The 22,500-nt window shown below is 40.8% G+C and overlaps 1 protein-coding gene across 1 annotated transcript in view; it reads right to left on the reverse strand.

Annotated features, from left to right (window-relative positions):
* Positions 1-18,477, reverse strand: part of LOC138011346 (sodium/mannose cotransporter SLC5A10-like) — a 20,195-nt gene extending 1,718 nt beyond the window's left edge. Inside the window, exons 1-14 of the mRNA XM_068858315.1 lie at positions 18,240-18,477; positions 14,275-14,355; positions 13,342-13,446; positions 12,720-12,779; positions 10,587-10,691; positions 9,334-9,439; positions 8,904-8,984; positions 7,936-8,249; positions 7,307-7,524; positions 5,339-5,483; positions 3,926-4,013; positions 3,083-3,331; positions 2,227-2,445; positions 1-930 (exon numbers count right to left, since the gene is read on the reverse strand). The exon at positions 1-930 is cut by the window's left edge and continues 1,718 nt beyond it. Coding sequence (XP_068714416.1) covers positions 713-930; positions 2,227-2,445; positions 3,083-3,331; positions 3,926-4,013; positions 5,339-5,483; positions 7,307-7,524; positions 7,936-8,249; positions 8,904-8,984; positions 9,334-9,439; positions 10,587-10,691; positions 12,720-12,779; positions 13,342-13,446; positions 14,275-14,355; positions 18,240-18,335 — 2,085 coding nt within the window. The 5' untranslated portion in view covers positions 18,336-18,477 and the 3' untranslated portion in view covers positions 1-712. The remainder of the gene's footprint in view (positions 931-2,226; positions 2,446-3,082; positions 3,332-3,925; positions 4,014-5,338; positions 5,484-7,306; positions 7,525-7,935; positions 8,250-8,903; positions 8,985-9,333; positions 9,440-10,586; positions 10,692-12,719; positions 12,780-13,341; positions 13,447-14,274; positions 14,356-18,239) is intronic.
* Positions 18,478-22,500: the final 4,023 nt, after the last annotated feature.

A 22,500-nucleotide genomic window follows, 5' to 3' on the forward strand; every position in this document is an offset into this window, starting at 1 on the left:
ATTTCTCTCTGGTACTGGTGTCAAAACAACAACTTGAAATGACCAACTTAACCCTTTCACTGCCATAAATGCCATTGACACTTATAGATTTTACTCTGTCTAACGCCAGACTATTTTACTCGTCAACGGGGAAGCCCTCGGCGGTAAAAGGGTTAAAAGTTTTTGATGACAACGTGGGCATACAATAGTGAATCTTTCCTTCTTTCTTTACTTCAAATCCGTGCGTACAAATCCGGTTATAGGATACTTGGCCCATATTGCACAACATAAACAAGATTGAAGTAACGTCTTCGTCACCTCAGCCGTCGTGGTTTCCGAAACTCCCTACGGTCTTATGGCTCAAAACTCATTCTTTACACTCTACTAAAAAAACTAGTATGACTGTGTTTGCTGAATTTCAGAAAGGAAGACAAAGGACAAAGTCTACGGACGTTCCGTGAAAACGTCGGTGACAAAACCATAAAGAAGACTTAGGTCGCTTGGATATATCAAAGGTGCGAATAAGTAAGTGTAGCACGTGACAAGAAGAAAACGCTCTCTGTGTCAGGTCTTGTGCCTCCAGGCGCGTTCCTCTGGCACCATGCGCGTCTCCGCCCTCATTTCTCTGGAACATCACGCATTTATGCCATCGCCGCGTGCGCTTCCTCATCTTGCACCCTCAATAGATCCAGCAGTACCCACAGTAGCTTAATATCAGGGGTTAAAAATTGGTTTAACGGTAGTACATCCACAAAATAGTCAAGGCAAAAAGAAGGAGGAGGCTCATCACATGCAAGAACGTTTTCAGGATCGGATCTTCCTTAGCAAACTGCACTACAGTGAGGTGCACTTTGTCGGGTGTCACACAAGGCTCTTCCCGCTCATCTTGTTTGTCCTCTTTATCAGCTGCATCTTTCTCTGAATCGTTATGGTTTGATTCGGGTTTCTCATCTAAAAAGTGAAAACTCAATACTAAGTAGGCAAACCCAGCCCAGCGAATATTAAACCCCCTTGCCAGCACGTTTCTAAGAATGTTCTGTAAGTAACGGCCGGTTATAGAGAAAGTTCTCAGTGATTTCTGGGTAGTTCCAGGCCTTTGCGAGGGCAAACGGACAAAATTGTAAATTCCAAAGTTTCAAACTTGCCGTTAGCCTCCAGAAAGGACAGGGATTATCCAGGATTGACTAGGAATTAAATCATTAGTAAAGAAAGGCTATTTATTCTTGTTCTTGGGTAAAAACTTTTGCTTACAGAGGACCCCAAAAAACCAAGGGCAGTAAGATGTTTATTGTATTTCTAGAACTTTGAATCAAGCGACAAAATTTAGCGGGCTGTTCTGTAGAACAAGTCTCGTAAAACTGACCAATCCGAACGATCGTACTATCTGAGAGAAAAATCATTGTACAACACATCTTTAATTACCTTAGTCCACCCATAAACACATTCATTCTACCCTTCGTGGCACCTGAACGTTGTACTTGTTCTCAGGTCCACCAAGGGTTGAGAACATATGAACTCCAACACGGTAGTAAAGTCAAGTAAAGTCAATTGATTTAACTTGGGTAGTTCCTTCAGTTACGAAACTGGTATCAATGGAAGCCGATGGTGTGCCTTTTACCCCCTTTCCTCTGTCAGTGTTATGTTTCACGAGTATTTAAAGCTATAGCTACACGGATCAGAGGAAAGCCGAAACAGACGTTGAAGTCACCGAGGATCGAACTGGGGACCCCTTAGTCCGAAAACCGCGCATTAGTCAACTGAGCTACGCCTGCAAATGTTGGTTTTTGAGGAGAGGGGAAAACCGGGGTACCCGGGGAAAAACCTCTCGGAGCAGAGCAGAGAACCAACAAACGCAATCTAGGAGCAAGGATGGCACAGTCGGTTAGTGCGCGGCCTTGGTGCAAGAGGTCCTGAGTTTGATTCCCGGATCTCGCATCCTTGTTTCGACTCCTTTCCTTTCCGTGTAGCTAAGTAGCTTTAAATACCCGTAAAACGGAGCACTGATGGAGAAGGGGGAGTAAAATGAGCGCACCGTCGACCTCAGGTTTGTCAGTTGAATTACTGTTACGAGTTATCGACGTTAAATAAGGTCTAAATTAACTCTACTTTACTTTACTTTACTTTACTTTACTCCACATATGGCGTAGAATCCGCTAATCGATCCCGGTGAAAGGGGAGTCCTCTCACCACTGCGCCAGCCCTGCCAACTTAACTAAACAATAAATCAAGAACATTATAGAATCTTACCTTTACTCAAAAGCTCTATGCCTTCCGAGTTACCTGCTATTCGGGATCCCCCATTTTCAACCCTTTCGCATTCATCTTCTTCGCCAATTGCCCCGTGTGAAATGGGCGGGTCATTGATAGTCACCCATGTCAGTCCACCAAGTTCATCTCGAGGAACTTTCGTTGTAAATAAACTCACAACAACCATGACAAACCCACTGGCGCCAAAAATGATTATTGCTGAAGAAAAGTTAACGAAAAAAAAATCGATTTTATATCAGATACAGAAATGTTCTTCGGGGAAAGAAACTCAACATAGAGTTCCATTGGAGACAGTTTGAAGTGAGCATTTCATATGTTAACTAGCTGGGGTTTTCTGAAGGTGGTAGGATAAGATTCCCTATGTTCTCGTAAGGTGGCCAATTCAGTGTGATTTTTCAAAAGAAAAGTGACTGAATCAATTTTGCCGAGGTTCATTTTTTTCACTACGGAGAGTAGCACTGACCAGTCGAGTGAATATTCTAACATTGGACGCTCCGTTTACAGTAAGGCTATCATTCATGACGAACAAAAAAAAACTCCAGTTAATTTTAATATAAAATAGAAAACAGCAAGGTAATGGCTATTGCTCTATGTAAAGGGTTTCAGTCTACTTGTTCTCGTTTTCAGTGAATCAAATATTGATGGAGAATATGCGAAGTAATTTATATTATCCGCGTTGTTAGCAGATGCAAGTACACCGTTTGCACGGGAATTTTAAAAACATCCAGTTTTTAATGGGACTGTTCAAACCTGGACGATTTTCCAGACTTCCATTGTATTTATAGTCAAACTCAAATCAAACTCGTAGTCAAACAGTTAAAATGAAACATCTCACCATAATACATGAAGTGCATTTTGGCGAATGCTGGACGATCGTCAACTTGGCCACAGTGCGGAGCTTGGTAAACGTTTCCAACAACGAATTTCGCCATTCCCAAAAGAAAGCCAAAGAGCAGTCCTGATAGAGCACCGACAGAGGTCAGGCCAGGCCACAGGATACCCAATCCAAACACCATGGTGATAGGTGGAGAAAGATACGACTGGATCTTCTGGATGTAGACAAACAACTGGGTGCCGGCAGCGCCTGAAAAAGGAAGAATGAACATGCCAGGGATAAATTTGGGGAAGATATGGTGATGCAGTTAGCATCTATTTTAAAATTGACAAAGTGAATTACTCGACCAGCACGCTGACTCACTTTTACGAGAATACTAGAAATCTACTAAATGAACTTATGAAGTCATATCGGATCATGATATCGGAGTTTCTCGGGCAGGAGGAAAGACCCAATAACCATGCCTCGGATGTGTCGTCGAATTGCGAACTCGAGCCCAGCAGCCTGTTTCTCGAAAATCCTGAAACGTTTCGGGTGCAACAGTTCCCTCTGTATTTTTAAAAGGAAGAGATTTCAAGACATCAAACTTTCCAATATTTTTTTTCCCTTGAAAACGTGTTAAACGCCAGTTTTTTTAAAACGAGCTAATCGCAGTTTCACAAATGGATTCTCGGGACAAACACGTTTTCGCGACTTTCTAGAAACGGGCCTCAGGACCACGTGCCCTGAGCACCACGAAAGCTACTGTTCATAATCATTTGTATTTTTAAACAGAGTGCACATAAATGATTGAACAAATCAATAACAAATAAATAGGAATGAAAATAAAACAGGATACGATACCTTGGATAATTGGAAGCCAACAAATACTAACACCAACCAGAGCCACGATAACTACGCGTCCAACAATAACCTGTTCTCTCTCGCTGGCCTATAATGTGACCATGCAATTATATATCAAAATACAGTAAAATACAACTACAAAGCTCCTTGTAGGCAAAAGCTACGTTTCCTCGTAAGAAAGGGAGACTGAAATTTACAGTGCAACGCGCCTTACCGTGGCCACGCAACAAACTTTCACATTAGACAACTACGTGTTAATACGTCAACTCAACAACCCATGCAACGGTGTTCAACTTACAACAGTGCAAACTTTGCAAGGAAGCGTGACTGTCAATGAAATTCACACATCCTGATTGGCCGACAATTTGTAAAAAAACTTTGTTAGGTATTTACAGTACGACGTGCCTTACCGTGGCCACCAAGTCAAAAAGATTCTTGGAAATTCTTTGCCAGATTTTTCAATGGTGTTTTTGTATCGCATCTTTACCGAATTCATGCAAGAGAAAATGAGGGGACAGAGAGGGAGGCTCCCGGTCCAGCCCTTGGGATATGTCATGTTCACGAAAGTTACTTTTAGACGAGCGGAAGTCTTCCGAGACGTCCGCATGCAGGCCAACCTCGGTCCGATGTTTGAAAGAAAATAAATATTCATCAGCCTTCCAAGTGCGCCGCCATTTTCTCTTTTCACTAAGAACCTGAGAGCGAGGCAAGACTGCATGCGGACGTCTCGGAAGACAGACTTCTGCCAGAACAAAGACTTCTGCTCGTCTAAAAATAACTTTCGTGGACATAACATATCCCTGCCAACGCCCTGAGCCTCCCTCTCTGTCCCCTCATTTTCTCTTGATTCATGCCATATTCGGCATGATTCTTAAATCAATGCTTTTGTCCTTTCAAAACAGGTGATCGACAAATTAGTTGAACAAAAAATTAGTTGGTTCAGTAAGATTGTAAGTCGCGAAAAGTAATTTAGCATTAACGTTTTCCCTCCCTCGCCAGCGTCTCATACACTAGTTTCGGATTGGTTGATTCGACTATTGCTTCAACTGATGTTATTGGCTAGATTAAATAATATGATTATGAAAAAGCAACTGGAAGAATAGCTTGGCAAATTAATGCAACCGGTGAAAGATGCGAGGGAACATACACCTGAACGAGCAAATCAAAGTTCGTTTCAAATTCCTTCTGATTAGCTTAAAAAGGGCGTGATGTTTTTAAGCCAATGACAAATCGAAGCAGTGCAAAATAAAGGCTACCTCAACATTCTTTTAGGCACTTCAGAAAAAAATGCAAAAAAGTTCAAAATCTTTTTAGACTCTCAGGAAGGTTTGAATTTCAATCCAGAAGCGACAACGATCACCACTGATTATAATCCCGACGGCTTCACTAATGGATGAAAACAAGCGGTCATACCCTGGGTCGAAAGCGGAGCCAGACGTCCACAGTAAAGATGGTGCCACTGCTGTTGAATACCGATGAAAGCGATGACATCAGGGCAGCCATCATGACAGCCATCATCATACCGACCAATCCAGTTGGCAACACATTGAGAACCAACCTGAATAGCAACAAAAGGATTAGAGAAAGATAACGTATAGTCGCGATGGCTCAGCTGTTTGAACTTCGGACTATCATAAAGTAAAAGCGGTGCATTTATATAGCGCCCTTATCACTTACGTCTCAAGGGTGCTTTACAATGATCAATTTACCCCCAACGGACTGGAAGCATATACAGACGCAAATTGCAGCCGCTTCTAAGCAGTCCATGTATGCTGGTACTCACTTCACCGACCTCGGAAGGATGGAAAGCTGAGTGAACTTTAGCGGGAAAGATGGTCGCCAATTATTCCAGTCTCAGCAGAACCGGGAATGGAACCCAGGACCTTAGGGCTGGAAGGCAGAGATCTTACCACTGCGCTAACCTCTCCGCTCTAAGTGATGGAGAAGGACGCGGTATGGAGGAGGAGGAGGACACGGGTTTGAAACGCGGCCGGATCATGATCATCATTACCCTGGGTGAGGTTTTCTCGCGGAGCGCTTTCCGAATTGTCAGGCGGAGGCGTGAAACGAGCGGCGAAGCCGCAAGAAAAAATGAGAGCTTGTATGAGAGTAAGACCGCGAGAAGGCCTCTGGCACCCACGGTAGATCAACGTGCGTTTAACTCAGGCATACGCGCTGCCTTTGTAATTACACACAAAAATAGTTAGGTTTTCAGCTCTTCTTGGAAAAGGACTATAAACGATAGGACCCATTTCACAACCCCTGCGATGTTCATGCAAGGAGCCACAATCTCTTAACCGGCCCTAAAATCTGACCAGGTATCCACTCTCCCACGTGCATTTTAAAATGAAATCTAAATACGAGGAAATGAAATGTTTTCTCTAAGCTCACCATTCTGATAAAGAAAGTAATTGGGCTTGAAGAAAAGTGTCCATTATATATATATTTTAGCAAATGCGCTCGCTCTAATCTCTCATACTCAGGCTTTGTTCTATTCCGCCCCAGAACGAACCATACCGGAATCAATTGGAGGCATTATTACTACATAGTGAAATGTATTTCCCTCTAAACCTTAGAAATGCTAAGAAGGAACTGGAGTAGCCGTAAGTAAGGGGTTTTTCGCATTTGGTAAAGGTGTCGACATTTCTCTTGGAGACAATTACCTGAAGACGTGTCTCAGGACCTCGGGCCTGATGCATCAGGTAATCTTTGAAGACTGTCACGTTTTCAATTTTGAGAAGAATGTATGGGCTAATTAGAGCTATTGCCTCCCAATCATGTTTTTTTTCATTTGCTGATTTAATACAGAAAGTAAAATGCTTACAACTAGGGACTCGGATATAACGTGGTTTAGGAGGTCTTTGTTCTTTTAAAGCAGTTTGTTCATCGCCAGCAAGATGCCTTTGTAATTTGGTATGTTAATGAGACAGAATCATAGACAATAGGGAGTTTAAGAAACCACGACGGCTACGGCGACGAAAACGTCACTTCAAAATATAAGTTTGAGCTATTCTAAGTACTTCATGATTATTCCATCTTGTTTATATTGTTCAATATGAGCGAAGTGTCCTATAACTGGATTGGTACGGACGGATTTGAAGTAAAGAGTGAGACTGAAAGATTCACTGTAGTTTGTCCACGTTGTCGTCAAAACCTTAAAATTGGTCATTTCACGTAGTAGTTTTGACGAGTACGGGAGAGAATTGTTAAAAAAATGCGTGCCGCACGTGCAGCACGATCATTTTGGTTCTTTTAACCAATAATATTACTGCTTTTTGGGGTTGTCGTTGCCGTAGCCGTCGTCGTTTCTTAAACTCCCTAATGACATCAGTGAACGTTTTCTGGTAAATATTATCTGGTAAATACTTTGCCATAACTTACTTGGGATATGCGTTATTGGTGCATCCATATTTGTTTCCGCAATGGAACTCACAGCTCACCGGGTCAGGACAGGCAATGGAGTCAGGGAACAATACGCGACTTATCATACCCGGCATAACCATGACAAACATGGGCAATATTTTCAAAAAGCCCGCCAGAATGGCCCCCGCTTTGGCATGTGTGTTGTTCTTGGCGCCGAGAGCCCGCTGTACAATCACCTGAAATTTGATAACAAGGGCAATTGATTATAGATTGAACAAGTGCGGACCTATACGATCATGACAAATTAACATTAAAACAAATAACGTCACTGTGAGATGACAGAGGTCGCAAACCAAAGGACAAACCGTTTACCTAAGAATTTCACACCGTCCTCGCATAATGGGTCAAAGCGCTTCAGAAAAAAAGCAAGCCTTTTTTCTCTCGATAGCTTTGTTTAGTCCTAGTTCAGGTCTCTATAAGAGAAGATTGCTTAAATTGTCGAGATAAGTGTGATGATCTCTTCACTCGGTCTTTCGACTTCTCTAACTTCTATTGTATTTTTCTATTGTAAAACGCGAGCAAGATGGAATAGTCGTAGAATAAAAGCTATCACGCAAATCGTTTTTCGCCGTTGCTTATTTTCATACCTGGTCAGTACACCAATACCACACCCCTAAGATTGGCAGAGTAATCCACAACCCCAACCAGGGGTAGTCTGGGTCATCAAGTGGTCGAAACATTGTACCCCAATACGGAGTCATCTTGTAGCAGCCTGTCAGTGTAGTCGCATTAGTGGGCAACACTGTGCTCATATTGGTCAACGTTGTTGCGATTGTTGTAGCTGCAGTGGAGATGTTAGGATTCATAGTAGGCATCATGGTAGCTTTGGGGACATACGGTTTACCCAAAGCAGTCCCGTAATGTTCCCATAACCCATTATACCCTCCAACCTTTACAAAACCTAAAACGAAAAACCGACAGAGAAATAGTTATGGTAGGGCAGAAAAATCCCTCAATACAGACGTAGATACATACAATGATTCATACAATGATTTTGCTATTAGTCTCTCCCCCACGGGGCTTTTCAGGACTAATTTACAATACTTTTGTGGGGGACTTTAGCCAGACTGCTTGTTACGCAGTTTACAATTAATTTTTATGGAAGTGAAAGATGCCCCCATCCAGCTTAGGTTAGACCACAACACCGGGGACTACGTCCCCTACTCTTATCGAACAGTGAGTGGGTTCTTTAACGTCCCATACTATTTAATTTCCAATAAAGGTTATGAGACGGGACCTCCGGTTTACAGTCCTTATCCGAGAAGACTTGAAAGTCTAACCATTTGCAGATGTAATTACAAAGGCAGCACATTCTCCTCAGTTATTTTAAGACCCTGAGTGTTGGTCCGGCCGGAGTCGAACTCACGACCTCCCGCATGACAGCCCGATGCTCAACCAACTGAGCCACCGGTGCGCGGCGATCTGTACGTCGCCCGAAAAAAGCCCAGAAAACGATTGTGTTATACTGCTTGCTCATCTTGAATTGAAGGGAGAAGAGCGTAACGAAAAGCCGCCCCTTCTATAATGGACCGTAATGGCATACAGATACACTTACTCAAAATGGACAAAACGATGGCTCCGATGATCATGATAACACACTGTAACACATCCGTGAAAATTACAGCTGTCAAACCACCTAATAAAACAAGGTAGGAAATTGAGCAAGTGTACACCAAGACAGGAATGATAAATTACTCTTTAACAACATTTATCAGGTAGAAACATTCTTCCACATCAAATGCCTTGGCTTTGTTTGACTCACGCAGCTAGTTTTTTTTTCCTTGTTACTACGATTTTGGCGTCATGAGCCTGCAAAAAAACCCAATAACCTCGTCCGCTAGCCTGCTGGTACTCGTAACCATGACGTGTGTCTTGGTCGGCTTTGCCCTATCCTATCTCGGAGAAACGAGACCCGGCTTGAACCATATGGACGCTCCGAATTATGAGCTACTGTCTAAAAATTAGAAATAAAGAAGTTCTCCTACCTAACACCGTGTAAACAGCTGTAATACCCAAAATAGACGCAGCAGAGACGTAAATATTCCAACCAACAGCCTCGTACAAGAAAACGCTGCCAGCGTAGATATCAACCTGTGTGAAAAAATGTGGGATGAGTTAACTGATTTTCGGTTATGCAATGGTGATAGAAAGCAGGGTTCTGCCAAAATATGAACGTAGGAAAGAATGAAAAAAGTGTGATTTAGGCGGTCAGGGTTAGGTTCAACCCGGTGAAGATCTCATGTTTGCACGAACGATAATGTCTTCAACTGTTAGTTTAGAACTTGAGATATAAATGTGACGATTGATTATGACATTGTCGTGTGTAATATAAATGAATGAGTGGATGTCAACGTTCATGGAATTATTATACACGTAACAGAATAACACGTTTTTGACTGGTCAATGACGAATGCATAAATAGGTTATAGAGTACAATACGGAAGTTTTGTAAGCAAAGGCTTCGTAAAACATAAACAAGTGAAAAATTAGCGATAGGAAAGAACGACATTTCGGTCACATCGTGACACCATTTTCACGATGTCACCGAAACGTCGTTCTTTCCTACCGCTAATTTGTACTTGTTTATGTAACTCGGAAGTTGCTATGGAAACAAAGCGATAGAGTACTTGAATTTTGTGGAGTATAACGTCATGTTTGTAACATCGTGTCCATAAATCACGAAATGCACTGGCGTTAGTCATACGATTTCCTATACTTATTAATGAAGGAGTAAAGGAGAAAAGCACTTGGAAAGAGAATTGAAGTCAAGTATAATTATGGTTTGGTGACTGATCGTTTTACATCCATATATATCCACTTTTGTTACATACCGTGTGTAAGATGACATAGCTGACACTGCGTCCCATACCCTTTGTGAATGTCCGATGAACTTCGAATGCATGAACATAAAAATGTTTTTGGACGGGACCTTCCGAGTTTCGTCATCATTGAGATTACAAAAGTACATTCAATCGATTGCAGATGAGATTACAAATGCAGCACTTTACTCGAATAAGGTTAAATTTGGTCAAATATTTAAGGATAAAAATAAGCGAAAGAAGTTGTGTAGCACTTAACTCTCAAGTTAAATCCATGTCCTCCAGCCGCATGGCAGTCAGATTCCCAACATCTGTACTAATGTAAGGCCAGACTCCGGTATTTGACTCCGGTATTAAGTTATCTACTCTGACTTCCTTAGCGCTAAATTAACGTGGACACTAATGAATGCGTTACTTACCGATGTCTTGGTGAACACATAAGAAATCAAAGCCACAGCTGTCAAATATGTTCTGATCCAGGGACTCTGGAATCTTTTTTGTAAATATTCAGGCATGGTGTAGACCTAACGCATAAAGAAATCATCATTGCTTGACTCCTGAAATATTACACGTTAAATATGAGGCCTTTTATAAAAACAAAGCTTAACTAGGACTACTTAATTGCAGTTTTCAGCAAGCATTTTACTTTGAGAACTTTCAGAAGTGAGTTGCTTCGATTTGATAAATGGTTTTCGCTTTTGGCTTTACCTCCTTGGCGCCGTGATTTACAAAAATCGACCCACTCCAAAATGAAATTAGTAGCTTACACAAGAACAACGAAGACGCCTACGAAAACGTTGTCTAAAAATATGTCTCCCGTTTTTGAAGTTATTTCTCGATTACTTCAAATCTTTCCCCATGGAAAGTGTGAATCAACATTCCAGGAATAAAATTGGCTGGTCAGTGGGACTTGTCAGGTGCTCGTATCCTCTACATAACCTCAAATCTAATCTTTTTACTTCCGGTTGCCGTCCGCGTCTCAAAAACGGGCGTGCTTAAGCTCCCTATGAGGGAACTTGAGCAACGACGACGGCGACGGCAACGAGAACGTCATCTCATAATATAAATTCACGTTATTGTAATCATTTCTTGACAATTTCAATCTTTTTAATATGACAAGGGTGTGGTAGTTTCTCAAGGAAAATTTATCCTCAAGTGTTGCCGTTCTTCATAAAGGCCGGAACACGCCAGGCGACAAGTCACAGCGACAGGTCTCTGCGACAAGTTGCTCCGTATGCACTAGTTGCAAAACAAGTCGCTGCGTCGCGACGCCTGTTCGGTGCGCACACAGTGATCTCGTATGAGGGGGAATGTAAACTAGTGTTCTAATTCAATATGGCTGACCATATGACAATCTCTCATTGGTTTATTTATATTTTGTCGCAGCGACTTGTTGCCGGAAGTGTACACTCGGTGCGACAACGCTGCTTTCGCTAATTTTTGTCGCTGCGATTAGTCGCACGAATTCAAACTGGTTTGAATTCGTGCGAATAATCGCGGCGTGACAAAATTCTGCCGCAGTGACAGTGATTTTCATAAAATTAACCGTGTCTCACAAGGCGAATAGTTGAAGCGACTTTTTCCCCGACGTGTCGCAGCGACTTATCGCCTAGTGTGTCCCGGCCTTAAAACCTCAAATTTGGTTATTTCACGTTGTTGTTTTGCAGACGACGACAAAGAAATGGACAAAAGTGAAAACGCGCGAGCAGGGCGTTCTCGTTGTCGTTGTCGTTGCTTAAGTTCCTCGTTGTTTTTATCATGGCCTTCTCTTAGCCGTCGTTATCGTCCTTGCACAAGCTCCCTAATGAATTGGAACGCGCTTTTATTGTCAAGCACCCGCGGGACCAAGTCTATTCAAATAATCGCCCGTATTTCTCTTATACCAATTGATTGATGCTTATTTTGGAGGAAAAAAGGCGAACAGAGAAACTTCAATGTTCATTTGTTGCAAACAGTAATCCTAAACTTTGTGCACACAAGTTTACCTAATAGTTACAAGGAGGGATTACGTTTTTGCAAACGTTGGCCGTGTAGCACTTATATTTGAACAGACTTAACTGATTAGAGCGTAATGTGAAGTGCTAAGTATCTACCCCATATGAACCATGTGAACGTTAGGCCTACTGATGGAAATGGGCACACACAAGAACAGAGAAAAACTCTGACCAGGGTGGGAATTGGAGTAAGTGCTACACGGCCAACGTTTGCAAAATGCAATCTCTCCTTGTACTTGTACATGTTCATTGCCGTGACTTTAACATCGTCAGTTCCCACGGCCTGCTCACGTCTGACCTTTTAGCTCAGTCGGTAGAGCAGCGGTGATCTAACCCGAAGGTCGTGAGTTCAATTCCCACCCTGGTCAGAGTTTTTCTCTGTCCTTGTGTAGGCCCATTTCCATTAGTAGGGCTAACTCTCATATGGTTCACATGGGGTAGGTACTTAGCACTTCTCATTACGCTCTAATCAGTTAAGTCTTACTCCATTGTTAGCTTGGCAGCTTGCATCTGTTTCTCGCGCCCAAGTCAAACCATTCATTTATCAAGCGCACTCACCCTCGATCGCAAGTAAATTGGTAGAAAGACCCAGCCGAGAAGAAGCAAAATCCAAGAAGCCTGTAAACAACCAAAAAATGTTACCGTAACTAGGATAATTAAAATTCAAAGCGTCAAAGACGATGAAAATTTATACAGCTCTAGAGCAGCTTTGAAACTGTCGAACACACAAATTTACCGAAGAAGTGAACAGATTATACCATTGCATGCAGTGTTGGTTTTCCTTCCCTCTGACACAAAATAGCTTCAAACTTTATGATCAATATTATTTCGTGTTTCTTGTATCTTTTTCCACTCAAGATTCATTCTTGATTTCATTCTTGCGGTAGCCATGGAACTTCAAACGAAAATTATTCTATCATTAGGGCTTTTCTTTCTCAGCCAATGGAAGCGAAAGGAAAAAGGTCTCGCACACTATTGAAATTTTCTCGTGCGTTTGGCGCCGGCTGCAATTTACTTCGTGTATTTCGAATTGGTCTAATTCACTATCATCATAAAAGGTGATTCAAAACAGATTCAGACTCTTCAGTTTGAGGAGAGAAATGACATCTCGTGAGATCTTGTCACATTGAAAAATTTTTAGACTCTTTTAAATGGTCGATAAAGTCCCACATCAACTGACCTGCCACTCGTAAGCGACAACAGCGATCCCAGTAGCAGCTCCAGAACCCGCCAAACCAACAAAGTGCTCGCTACCCATGTTACTCGCAAACAAACTGGGGCCAACCTGGAAAACAGAAGTATCACATATTTGCTTAGAGTGGTATTCGATTATAATAAAAAGAGGCGAGTGTATTCTTGCTTGGTCAGATTGGTTTCAAAATCTTGGCGCCAAAATCTTAGCCAATACTGAAGAGGTAAAAGCAAAATCAATATAGTCATTGGCTCGCACAAATATTCCCGCGCTTAGGGGCGGCTGCACTTGTTGTGTGTATTCCGTGATTTGCGCTGTGATTGGTTAATTTCGTTGACTGCCTCTGTTCTACTTGCTCAAAGTAATTCTTACGTTTAGATGAGATACAAAACAAAAATGGAAAGTTGTTCTGTATCGTAATGTTGGATTCAAACTAAACAAGAGGATAACTGAATTGCCGGACAAGTCTTGCTACAAAGAAACAGGCGTGTCTTTTTAACCACCTTTTTCGAAACTTTTAGTGTGTTTCTTGTAATGCGCAACAAATTACAGGCATAGAACTTTGAAGAAGTGATGTTGTGGTCCTTTTGGACAAATACGAGAAACATTCACCAGCTAAGGACGCGCAAATTTAAAAGTGGTGATAATTGACGACTTCTGCTTGAGGAGTGGTGACAAATAACATGAAAACGTAACACCGTCTAAAAACCCCATAGGCACGGAAACAACCAGTTGGCAATTTATAAAGCATGCCGAAGTTGAATTCGGAACAACCGAATCGGTGATCAGATTTGTACCCGAAGTATCCACCGTACACACACTGAAGTACACCAATACAACTAAGAAAAAAAAGGCTTCCAGTGAGATGCTATTAACTACATTTTTTGAAACGAAACACACCACATTGAGAAACAAACTCACCGCCCACCACATCATGGATCTTCCGGCCAGAAAATACGTTTCAGCAGTCTCATCTCTTCCTTTTTGTTTCCTAAATTTGGACTGCGAGTAAAAATTATGAGTCAGTGATGCGCTAGATTAATGACTGATGGTAAACAGGGTTGTGACCAGAATGGATGCTCCAAAATGAGGTGAGACACTTAGTTTTGTGTATATAAGGTACCAAACCATCTTAGTAAAGTCTTACTACCGGTAAGTTTAAAGGGGCTAGGTCACGCTATTTTAGGTAATTTTGTTTAATTTTGTTAATTATGAGCTCTAAACGTCAAATTGGCTGAAGAAGAGTCTTTCCCTTGCAAAATCACGGCCACATAACAACTGAGAATGATTTTCAAGCTTTGTAAATGACATTTTGGTATAGACTGATATAAATTTGAAAAAAGGTGGGCCGACGTTTTTCAAATTTACCCAGATTCAATCCATTTCAATCCTCTCCAGTTTTGTCCATCCATGTCCCTTCTTGGCTTCCCTGTGCTTTGTTAGAGTTCTTCTATAGTTTTGAACAGTTATTATTCCTTACCTAAACAAACTTGGGGATTTTGTAAATCTCGTTGTGCTCTCAATAGTTGCTAATCCCATAATTTACAGATTCGTACCTAGTCCTTTTCGGCTTGAAATCTGGCAATGGGTTCAAAACCTGTCCAAGCCTGAACACTGGCAAATTGAATACACGTGTTTTTTTTTTTTTTTTTGCTTAAAAAGTTATTGCCGCAAGGATGGCAAATGACGGAGCGTTACATTTAAACACAAACGTCTTACATTGAAATTAAAACTAATAAACAAAAATCTGGGATTTACTTGAAAAAAAGCGTTCGGTAAGAGGTTGTAATATTTGAAAAGAGTCCAAGGAAGATTGTTTGAGTACCACTGACTTGCCAAGAAAATAAGGTCTATGATCGAAGAATGCGGCAAAAACCGATCATTTCTGAGGGGAAGAGAATTGGATATATGGGATTTTTTTACCAAAACATTATTCCTTCTTTGCCACACCTATGCAAGGTGACACACAGAAGTCGTTTATTGAAAACTAGCGACCAAAAATTTGTGATAAAAGAGTGCTTGCTATGAGGGTGTAATATCTTCACTGACTCCTACGAAGATTCTTCGAGTGTCACGAATAGAAGACGCGTTTGACCTAGCCATATGTTATTCCTTTTCTTGTTGTTGCTTCTTCGTTGTTATTTCTTGTCATCTTTCCTTGCAAAACTGCTATGAAAAAGCCATTCCATAGATTGAAGGTTATCGTGTTAAGCTTAGGAGTTCTTATCCGAAAAGAGAACGCATGGCGACATGCATATTATCCGAGCTGTTCTCTGTACATTAGCTTTGGCAATATAACGAATCTGTTTTCAAATCAAGACAATAAGAACTTCTTTATTCTCGTGACCTGTGCATTTGATTAAACAGTGTTGATGTAAGGAGAAATTAGAACTGGTCACTCTTAATGCAACAGATGGTATTTGGCCCTGTTCAACAAAATGTGCCGACTGATTAACCCCCGGCCGTGATATAGGGGTGAAATTTTCATCTGCCATTTTGAGATAAAGATCAGTTGATGGGAAGCGTATTAAGAGTCCCTAATCCAACCTTTTTCGATTGCTTCTGAAAATTATGAAAGCAAGCCGTTGTATGTAGAGATAAAGCAAAGCTCTGTCAAATTGCAAAGACTACAGCTGGTATTTAAGTTTTTCGAGTCTTAAATGTCTTACATCCCATTTGCAAAGGAAGCTGTGTTGGCGTTACAGGCGCTCTTTTGCAGCAAAACAAATCCCTCTTAGCAAATAAGAAATGTATCTTTTGTGTAATATGATAAGAAGCGAATTTATCATAGTTTATTGGTTATTACAATCATAAAATAAAGATGCTTATCATTACGACATACCATTATCATCCAATTCAAAGATTGTAAATATCTTATGAATTTATAATCATAAACGGGTTTTTTCGGCCTTCAAATTCTAAACTGTAATAAATTTAAAAGCTTCACAAAGGATTGACGTTTTTCAAAGAACAGTCTATCAGTTAATTGTTGAAATGATTTAAAGCCCAAATCAACGAAGACGAAAACCTGAAAATCCTTGGCCTCATTACATAACTTTGCACCTGGCAAGGAATTTCACTGCGCTGCACATTGCCACATTATGCATATGGTGTGTAAATGGTGTTATATGAGAAGATTATCCTCCGAGACTTTCTTATCGAACCAATCCTATCATCAACCCTTCAACAATTAGCAAATTAATCATCTAAATCGTGATATCACAACTATCTTGTTGATTTTCCACCCACCAAGCACATGGATGATTGTATCAGATTCCTAACGTAATGTAAACTCTATTTTCTCCAAATATTTTAGGCAGGAGCTTATTTCTTCATGCATACTTTCGTTAAAAAATTAGGGAAGTTCCTCGATTTTCATACTTTTTAACTCTACAGGAGGTTTTTTTCCTTTACTTCTCCGTGACGTGAGAAAAAGTTTTCCTCTTGGCCATATAAATCAGTGATCAGCGATCTGTTTCTTTTAGTTCGTGACATTGGCAAAATAAAGCTTTTTACAGACCAGGCAGCGGTTGTTCGAATGGTTGATAGCGATATCCACTGGATAAATCACTATCCACAGGATAATTCAACTGGATAGTGATTTAAATTACCGGGTGGATAGCAGTTTTCACCTTTTGAACAACCGAGCGACGCGCGTGTGTTGAAACAATTGATAATTGCCGTAGCACGTGATTAGAGGGACTAAACAGTATCACGCATGCACGAACACGTGAATAGCGTGATTGTATAGCGTGACTCATGGCTGTACGTTTGTACAAGGTCCAGGGTGTAAATTTCTCAGCATGATCCTCTGTCCGGTCACATTCCAGAGGTCACAAATTTCCATAGGGCATAGTTCTCCCCATTTGCCAAGGCTGGAAAGTGCTTCCAAAGATTAAAACACCTCTGAGATTAAGATGATCTCTAATTCAAAGTGTAGACGTCAATTTTGTTTAGATACCAAATAGTTTTGTTGCAAATCGACCTGTACATGTGGTTCATGACGAAGCCGACGACTTATCGACTAATTACCGTTGACATCAACTTCAGTTTACATAATCCTGCAGGAATGCGGCTGTTCAAGAGCAAAAGTGGGTGTTTGAAGGGTGGCGGATCCAGTTTAGCTGGAGTAATTCTCCCTTGTGTCCGCGTTGTCCACAGTACAGTTTTCCCGATAAAGTTGTCTAGGAACGCGAATTTGGTAAGGAACCTGTTCGCAACCTTTTTAGCAAGTTACACACTTATTTTTCAACAAAAGATCTCTGACATTTTCTCGAAATAGTTTGTCACGCTATCGCGTTCTTTTACATTCAAATATTAAACAAAATATGAAAACGTTTGAGCAAATCCAAAAGACGTTAAATGTGATAGGATCCACCGATTTTCGTTAATTTTTTACGATCGTAGATGCCTGGAAACAAGCAACGTACGACGATAAATACACCTTTCTTTAGTATTCGTCTACATTACATGATGGAAGCTTCTTGTAGAATAATCAAATGCAATAAAAGATATTGTTTGGAATCCAAGACAAAGAGATTTAAGAAACCAGTTCGATAGGCTTCGTCTTAAGGAATCGACGAAAGAAAAAAACTTGAGTTGATTTGTGGAAAAGAATACTATTCCAATCGAGTGTGAAGCGAGTCTCTGTAATTCAAGGCGCTCTTATTTGAGAGGCAATTCCTGAATTTATTTTCTGGTGTCTTTGCAACTTTTACCAGCGAAAATCATTCGGCGTCAAGCACTATGCTTTGCGATTCTCTCAAATTCACCAATGACATAACATCCTATCCTTCAAGTCGTCTAGAGTCCCCTGCTGTCCTCTAGATTGATATTCAGCTATTTCTTAGGGAAAAGACCAAAGAGCTGTTCGATATTGAACTTACCCATAAACCAACTATAATGCATCCGAGGAAATAAACGCCAATAATGATCCAGTCTGCGACTTGCATCGACCGTTGTTCTTCATCGATGAAAACCATCTTGGTTGCAAACCGGATGCAGAAAGCCAAACAAGATCTTGATGCAACGCCAGCACTTAATGTTCGCACAAACGGCCACTAGAGCTGAAGTTCTGAAGAGTTATTGTGGTCAATGACTTTTACTATCGACCGATGGTTTCTTTATATACCAAATCAGCCAGCACCCAGTCGAGGCGAACGTCGAAAACGTTCCTATGTAACGCGAAAAGATGTCTGCGGGGTCAAATCAATTGTTTGAATCGATCTGGGCAACTCAAACAGCCGATGACAGTTTAAGCTTGGCAATGTGAAATATGAAGCCAGGGCTTATGAAAATTTCATTTCTTTTCACGTGCACGAAACAACTTTTACTTCTCTCGCGTTTTTACAGAAACAGCACAACAGGAAAACGCCAAAAATGGACTGACAGGCAGATTGTCTTCTCGAGTTTTAACAAAAGGGTCTGGGATGGCAGACATTTATCCGCTTCAAGGCAAATCCCGCTTTACTGTCTGTATTTACCAGTTCGGTAATGCCCTCCAGCTATTGTAGCTATTCCGACATCCATTGGAATTTGTGCACAATTGCATTAGGGTTGAATTTCTTTAACTTGTGTCTATTCTATTAATACTTTGGCTACATAGCATTTCTTTCTGTTGCGAACCCAAACCATAATTTATGTGCCCCCTCACCTTGCCTCTGAACAGGGCGGTTTGTTTTCAGAAAATGGTAGCAAAATTTGTGCTCAGCATGCCATAATGAGCAGTAAAATAATTTCCCTTATTACCTTTATGAACGGCACTTATTATATGACTAACTCCGTGAGCAGACAAGATGCCAAATCGCACACTGTGATTTGCTACCCCAGTGGGCAAGATGGAGCGACACTGCCTTCTCGGGATTTCTCGCTTGGTCCCGCAAGATCAAACATTTTTTGGTGTTTTAAGTCATGTAATAAATCCTTTATTGCTTGTTCGGTCAAGATGGCTGGATATTGGCTTCGTTCTTTTTTTGCATGTTTATGGACCTCGACTTCGTCTCATAAACACGCAAAAAAAGAACTTGGCCAATATCCAGCCATCTTGACCGAACAAGCTTGGTCAATAACCCATATATATTCTGAATGAGTACGTATCTTAGAGGGAAAATTGAGCTATTTCCAAAGCCTATTAAGTTGGAATTCAGTGGCATTCATTTTCATGCTCCCTTTTTAGGGATTTTTATGGAATTCAATTTTAAATGTTTGTAATTCGGTTTAAAGATCATCACCCGGTTTTTATCAATGATATGTTTATCTAATGTTCGAATTTGGCTCGAAGTACGTGATTGTTACAATTTATACTTTTCGCTTTTGTTTGGTTGCGACTTTTTTTTTCTTTGCAACTTGTCAACTCAACAGAAGAGATTTGATGCAAGCTGAATTGCATTTCGTACATGCATTTTGCAGTTCTCAGGTTCTGTATAGAACATTGCACGTGAAGAACTCATTGATTTAGCCCGGCTAAAATTTTACAACACCAAACTAGTATGCAGTATGCAGAGCTCTATACATTATAGATTTTCATCAAGTGCAGATTTGATTAGGGGGTCAGTCACTATCACAATTTCGTAAAATCTCATTGGATATTTTGTGTTCACGCATTACGTAACAAGTTTACCCCTGGCAGCATTAGCCAGGTGAACCTCGGCCTTCCTTGCAAAAAGGTCATATGGGAACTATTCTATGCTTATTCCATCTTGGCTTGAGTTGTTGTTGTTTAGGTTGGAGTGCTGCTTGCGTTGGACACTTAGTCAGTATCAAGTATACCATAATACTCTTTGTTTGTCCCTCCAAAATTTTGCATAAGGATTGTTTTTGTTTTCTCGTGAGACTTATGATGGCAGTAATGGTCCCAAGAGAAACTGGAAACAATGCTTATGCAAAATTTTGGAGGGACAAGCAAGGAGTATTATGGTCTTTTTGATACTGGCTAATGTTGGCGAAGCTACTGACACGATTGAAGGAACACCACTGAAGTGGGTATAGAGAAAGAACTTGGGATGGTTGTATGCCCACGATGTCTCCAGAGCCTCACATTGTTGTTCTCGCAGTGTAAGAAAAAGCATATACTTTGATGTGTGCATCGCGACTTTCTTATTCATTAAACAAGGTTTTTATGACATGTCATTTTACGACACCGGCGACTACGTCTGCGACAATCAATTATTCGATCGCGCGCTATTGAGCCAGATCATTTACTGGATCATACCAAATTGTTCAAATTGTGTGTAGCAACCATCCCGGCGGAATCAAGTTGGCATAAATATATGGAGTAGAAGGTTATAATATATAGAGGTAGCTGAAATGTATCGCAGGTCCTCAGGTCTCCTAACCGTACTTCAAATTTAGACATTTCCCATGAGTGTTCTGGAAAGAACGCTAACGAAGTTTACCAAAACGTGACAAACACGTGCGGGGTGGGAATGAACAGCCATTGTTTTTCTCCAATAAAATGACTGTCCTCTGCCGTTCTCGATCTCGTCGACTATTATAATAATATTGTTTGAGCTACTCTGCCAAAAAAAAAACCTATTGCACAAAGATTGCCTTTACCCGGCACCCTTCAGCAAACGGAAAAGACGAATTTTCTCACGAAAATTTGCCAATAATTGAATTATTACCTTATTTTTAAATGCTGCCAATTTTACTTTGTGGCATCAAGAACCGGACGCCGGTTTAAAGTGGGACAAAGTTATAAGAGAGCTCAGAGAGAAGGACTGCTTATTTATATCTATATAACCAATTATATCTCTTCATGAATTATTTGAATTGCAAACAGAGACACGGTTCAATTATGACCGAATTCAGTGTGAATGCCATCGTTCGTATCCAATAAACTGATTCTGCATTTCGATCACATAAACCCTCGACGTTACTTTTCCGTAAAAAAGAAATATGATCTTAACCGCACGTCCTCAAGTCTTACTCCAATCGACCCAAAAAAGAATTTTCAGTCTCGTTGTAGTGTAAATTCCATCCAAAATTCAAACGTTGTAACAATAAATAAATAAAGCTTAAGTCCTTTATTAGTTTAATGCGATTTTACCATCCGTAAGCTGACCCGATTGCAAGAATTATCGTAATGATTGAAAAACAATAGAAAAGAGGGTGGAATGGCGATCTGCCATCCTCGTGCCTTGAATATGAGGTGTACCATTCCTCGGATAGCATGATATCCTGTTAAAAGGAACGTCTGAGATATTAAAAAGTGATCTTAGCTGTTCTGCCACCTGCTGACTGTACCTAAAGGTGATAACATTTTGTCACGTTCCCACGATCACGCCAGTGTTCCGCTTCACTCGAACATAAGTCATGCATGCAAGTTACTCGTGATTTCAGAAAGGAGAGTTGATGAATTAAAATTCTTGAGGTTGAGATTCTCATTCTCTCAGAGTTCGTCTTACATCGGGTGTCTGGCCAAGGACGAGTGTTGATTATTCTATTAGATGGTAATCGCAAACTGCACTAGTATATATGTAGCTCCAAACAGCTGATGTCTCGAGCTTTCATATTCATACTGGTTAGCACACCCTTCACATGTAAGCTTATCCTGGGTTTCTGAAGAGCTAGCTCTACGTTATAATTTGCGGGATTAAGTCAGGGACTGACATCATCCACAATATGGTTTCCCCTCAGTTTTTCGCTTCTAAAGGCCAAGTAGGCATAATTTCATTTTGAAAGCATTTTCAAAATGCGAGATTTGAAAGGTTTGGGCCTGAATCGAACGTGAAATTAAGTTTTTAGCGGGCCAGCTAATAAAGAGCAATTAATTAAACTGGCTGCCGAAAGAAAACAATTCAGCCAAGCATGGCTTGTCCAACATCCCATCTTAATATCTTCTAAGCTCGCTGTCTTCGAATTGTTGAACAAAGAATCTCACATTTCATATTATAAAGGGAACGAGCCCAGAGGCTGTTTGACATGGTGTAAATTCTCTAAAAGGCTTCTAATAGAGCAAACGTGTACAATTTTCACAAAAAAAAATCTATAAGTTTTGACCCCTCGTAACCAACGGTTAGCGCGAACCAGGCTTCGAGCGGCCCCTTGTGTGGGTTGTTTGAAAGCCGATTAACAGCATTTCGGAGTAGAGAAATAAACTCCTTGGTTAATTTTTAATCTGGGATTAGCATTAGCACAACCGGTTCC

Source organism: Montipora foliosa, chromosome 7 (genome assembly GCF_036669935.1).
Source record: "Montipora foliosa isolate CH-2021 chromosome 7, ASM3666993v2, whole genome shotgun sequence".
NCBI classification, from domain to species: domain Eukaryota; kingdom Metazoa; phylum Cnidaria; class Anthozoa; order Scleractinia; family Acroporidae; genus Montipora; species Montipora foliosa.